This window comes from Pteropus alecto, unplaced genomic scaffold (genome assembly GCF_000325575.1).
Source record: "Pteropus alecto unplaced genomic scaffold, ASM32557v1 scaffold301, whole genome shotgun sequence".
NCBI classification, from domain to species: Eukaryota; Metazoa; Chordata; class Mammalia; order Chiroptera; family Pteropodidae; genus Pteropus; species Pteropus alecto.
The window spans coordinates 104,351-108,661 of record NW_006431043.1 but is presented as its reverse complement, the minus strand read 5'-3'; the positions used below and the strand labels follow the sequence as shown (position 1 = coordinate 108,661).

At 38.8% G+C, this 4,311-nt stretch overlaps 1 protein-coding gene across 1 annotated transcript; it reads left to right on the top strand.

Annotated features, from left to right (window-relative positions):
- The first annotated feature begins 1,471 nt into the window (after window positions 1-1,471).
- On the top strand, window positions 1,472-3,865 carry LOC102895206 (serine/threonine-protein phosphatase 4 regulatory subunit 3B). The gene is made up of 2 exons (XM_006905513.2): window positions 1,472-3,038; window positions 3,198-3,865. Exons 1-2 carry the CDS (start codon window positions 1,472-1,474, stop codon window positions 3,863-3,865), a joined length of 2,235 nt encoding a protein of 744 aa, XP_006905575.2.
- Window positions 3,866-4,311: the final 446 nt, after the last annotated feature.

The window sequence follows — 4,311 nt, the reverse complement described above, 5'->3', positions numbered from 1 at the left end:
AAATTATATTTAACAATGTTGCCATATACAAGCTTCTATTTTTTGGCTGGCTATACAGATGTGGATCTAAAGAAGGAAGTGCGTGACTTTCATCTTCTCCTGATAATTTTATGTTGATTACAAATTATACAGATGGAAAGAATATGAAATAAAGTGTGATGAAGGCCAAGAAAAGAAGGGGATAGCATAGTTCAGTGACTGAGGAAACCAATTTTGGAATCAGAAAGACGTGTTCAAATCAGAGTTTTTCAACTTATTAGCAGTGCGACCTTTGGTGATTTATTTAACTTCTCTAAATTCATTTCCTGGTCTTAAAAAGATACTTAATACTCCTATATCACTAGGTTATTGTGAAAATTGAGTAAGAAAATATATAAAAGTTATTGTTGCAATGTCTTTAGCATATAAGCAGTCAAGTATTATATTTACTCAATTATGTTACCTTTATAATAATAATCATCACTCAAGTATTATTACTTAGTTGTTGTGGTCATTATTACCATAATCATTAAGAAAAGAAATAAAACACTTGATCTATGATATTCAATATTCACTCTTGGCTAATTTGAACTCAGTTTCCGTCTGACCCACTCCTTTCCTAAGAATGAGGAGTATGGTTATACATTACGAAAAATCGAGGAAAACTTTTCCCCACTGTGCTAAAAGACAGAGCTTCAGGCTGAGCTGAACAAAGAAAAGGAGTTGCCAACTAACTACCTTTTGAAACAATATTCTTCCCCGAGGATGGGTATGTGCGTGATATACACATAGGCCAGGCTTTATGAGAAGATCCAACTACAGATCTCTGATTATTGCTAATGGTCCATGACTCACTTGTTTCCGGTTTTTTTGTTTGTTTGTTTGTTTTGTTTTGTTTTGTTTTGGCGGGGTTGGGGTTGGGGGGTGTCATCTACTCCTGTGGGTTTTTCAGGTCATTGCCCCTGAGACTGGCTTGAACTCTTTGTTTTGGCGGGGTTGGGGGTTGAGGGGAGTTTCTTGGCATAGAATGTCGGGTGTAGCCGTGGTAAAGTCCTAAGTCTAGTCTCCACTCCCAGGCATCTGATGAGTGAAAATGTTTCTGGGGGACAAAACCTTTTATGGAAAGAACAGTGCCCTTTGCTCTAATTCCTAAGCCTCCATTTGAAAGCTGGGAGGCAACTCGACTTAACGTGTATGGAACGTTCCTTCTGGATCCAATCCAGGGAGAATCATGGAAAGCCTACAACATCGAGGTTTCCCTAGGCAGCCATGAGCAGGCAGAGAGACTCGCTTTTGAAGCCCATATTAAGAGAGAGAGTATAAAGGAGTAAAATGGAGAGAAAGGAGAATGAGATGGAAGTGAGACGTAGCAGGACTCTGGACTCGGAGGAACTCTACTGACCTCTAGAGCTGCAAGCATCCCTATAGCCACTACTTCGCCTCCAACTTTGTTTTTCCCGACTGGGCCACCGTAGCTACGTTGATTCTGGGCATGCGCGAAGCAGGGCCGTTAGCCGGAAGCCTGGCTGAGGTGAAGACGCCGGAGGTCGCCATGGCGAATAAGTCCCGTCTCCGCGTCAAACTTCATAGTCTGAACGAAGACCAACAATGGACTGATCTAGGCACTGGGTACGTCTCCTCTGCCTACGTGGAACGACTCCAGGGCGTGTCTCTGCTAGTTCAGTCAGAGTCCAACGGCTCACTGATCTTGGAGTCAAAGATAAATACAAACACTCCGTATAAGAAGAAACGGGGCCTATTGATAGTTTGGTCTGAAGCTGAGAACCATGGAATGGCATTGAGTTTCCAGGACACAGCCGGGTGTCACGAGATCTGGGAAGACATTTGCCGGGTTCAAGGAATAGACCCATCCGTCGACATCACACAAGACTTCTTGGATATTTCAGAAGATGAATTTGATGAAATTCCAGAAACTAGTAATATGGTTGACCTCCCGAACTGTGAACTCGGTAAGCTTAAACAGATTGCTACCATAGTTACCTCAGCTCTCACTTCGCCTATCCGTAAGGAAAGGCTGGCCCTGATCTTGGAAAATGAGGACTATATTAAAAAGCTACTGCAGCTGTTCCACACTTGTGAGAGCCTAGGAGACACTGAAGGCTTACAGCATTTGCATGTAATTATGAAAGGAATCTTATTCCTCAACAAGACGTGTCTGTTCGAGATAATGTTTTCTGATGAGTGTATCATGAATGTGGTGGGGTGCCTTGAATATGACCCTGCTTTGGCTGAGCCAAAAAGGCACAGGGAATTCTTGACCCAAAATGCAAAGTTCAAGGAAGTGATACCAATAACAGACTGTGAACTTAGGCAAAAAATACATCAGACGTACAGGGTGCAGTACATTCACAACATCCTTTTCCCTGTACCATCCGTATTGGAAGAGAATTGTCTTTCTACTATCGCAAATTTTATTTTCCTCAACAAGGTTGAGATAATCCGCATGATACAGAAAGATGACAAGTTTTTGCCTCAAGTTTTTTCACAGTTGAAGGATAAGACTACAGATGATGATAAACGGCGTGACTTGGTATTTTTTTTCAAGGAATTCTGTTCATTTTCTCAGTCATTGCAGCCTCAAAGCAAAGGTGCACTATTCAAAACATTGACAAAATTGGGAATTCTTCCTGCTCTTAAAATTGTAATGATCCTGGATGACTTGCAAATAAGGTCAGCTGCTACTGACATACTTGCTTATCTAGTGGAGTATAGTCCATCCATGATCCGAGGATCAATGCTACAAGAATACAAGCGGAACGAAGACTCTAAACTGTTCATTAATTTACTAATTGAACAAATGATCTGTGATACCGACCCTGAGCTAGGAGGTGCTCTTCATTTAATGGGACTTCTTCGTTCTCTACTTGATCCAGAAAACATGGTGGTGACACCTAATAAATGTGAAAGAACTGAATTTCTACATTTCTTCTATAAACAGTGTATGCATAAACTCGTAGCACCACTTTTGGCCACTACAGAAGATACATGTGAAAAGGATAATATACTTGGAACTGACAAAAACAGCAAAGATTGCCTCGATGATTATCAAACAGCACAGCTGCTTGGCTTAATTTTGGAGCTGCTCACATTTTGTGTGCAACATCACACATATTACATAAAAAACTATATTTTGAGCAAAGACTTGCTAAGAAGAGTCTTGATCTTGATGAAATCTAAGCACACGTTCCTAGTCTTGTGTGCTGTTCGCTTTATGAGAAGAATAATTGGCCACAAAGATGAACTTTATAATCGTTACATCATCAAGGGAAATCTCTTTGAGCCAGTTGTAAATGCTCTTCTGGATACTGGAACTCGGTACAATATGTTGAATTCAGCTATTATTGAACTGTTTGAATACATAAGAGTGGAAAATATCAAGTCTCTTGTCACATATATATTTGAAAAGTTCTATAAAACACTCGAATGGATTGAATATGTACAGACATTCAAAGGTTTGAAGATTAAATATGAAGAAGAAAAAGACCGACAGAATAAAATACGGAAGAATCTTCATTACACCCTGTATAGTAAAATATTTCACAGAAGTACCAGAGCCTTGGAGAAGAAAGAAACCTGTTCTAAAGAAAATACGCAGAAAGTAGAAACAATTATGGAACCATCGAAAAATGATACATTTACAGAGACTAAAAATCCAGAAGAAAATGAAGAAAATCTAGATCTTCCTAAAACAACATCATCTGGTGGCTACAAAGTTACTTTTTCCAATTCTGCTGGTCCTGTTAATAGAACAGGTAACCCAACCTGTAGTAGAGTAGTTGGCTTGGTGGATTATCCAGATGATGATGATGATGAAGAAATGGAAGATGAAATGCCTCCCGGGAAAAGACCACATCTGGACCCATAAAATCTTTATGGGAGACCTTCAACATTACTAAAGTATACATTACTAAAATTCTAAAACTTCAATTAGCTGAAAAACCTGAATCCAAAAGCTTTCTTCTGTGAACTTAAAATAAGAATGCAATAAGTAGCAAATACACTCACTGTTAATCATCTAAAAACGTTGAGTTCTATAAAAACCTAACTTCCCAGAATCTTAAATAACAAGAACATTGGTGCATGATAACTTCTTAGCAAGAAAAGTCTCAGTTTGGGGGGAGGAAACAAGTTGATAATATAAAATCAATGTAGTTTGTTCCAGCAGTACATATTAGAAACAACTATAACATTACTTGCCTAAAGATTCTGATTCTGGTTTACTTTAAGTTGCCTTCTTTGAAACAAAAATTTATGTTTGTGTTTATATAGAAAACAAAGTTAATAGCAAAATATAAATTTAAGCTATTTATA

Bases quoted from the DNA above. Each gene is read 5' to 3' on its own strand.
- LOC102895206 (XM_006905513.2), top strand. From the start codon at position 1,472: ATGCGCGAAGCAGGGCCGTTAGCCGGAAGCCTGGCTGAGGTGAAGACG. The intron at 3,039-3,197 runs ATGATTATCAAA...TCCTAGTCTTGT, and splicing joins AAACAGCAAAGATTGCCTCG to GTGCTGTTCGCTTTATGAGA.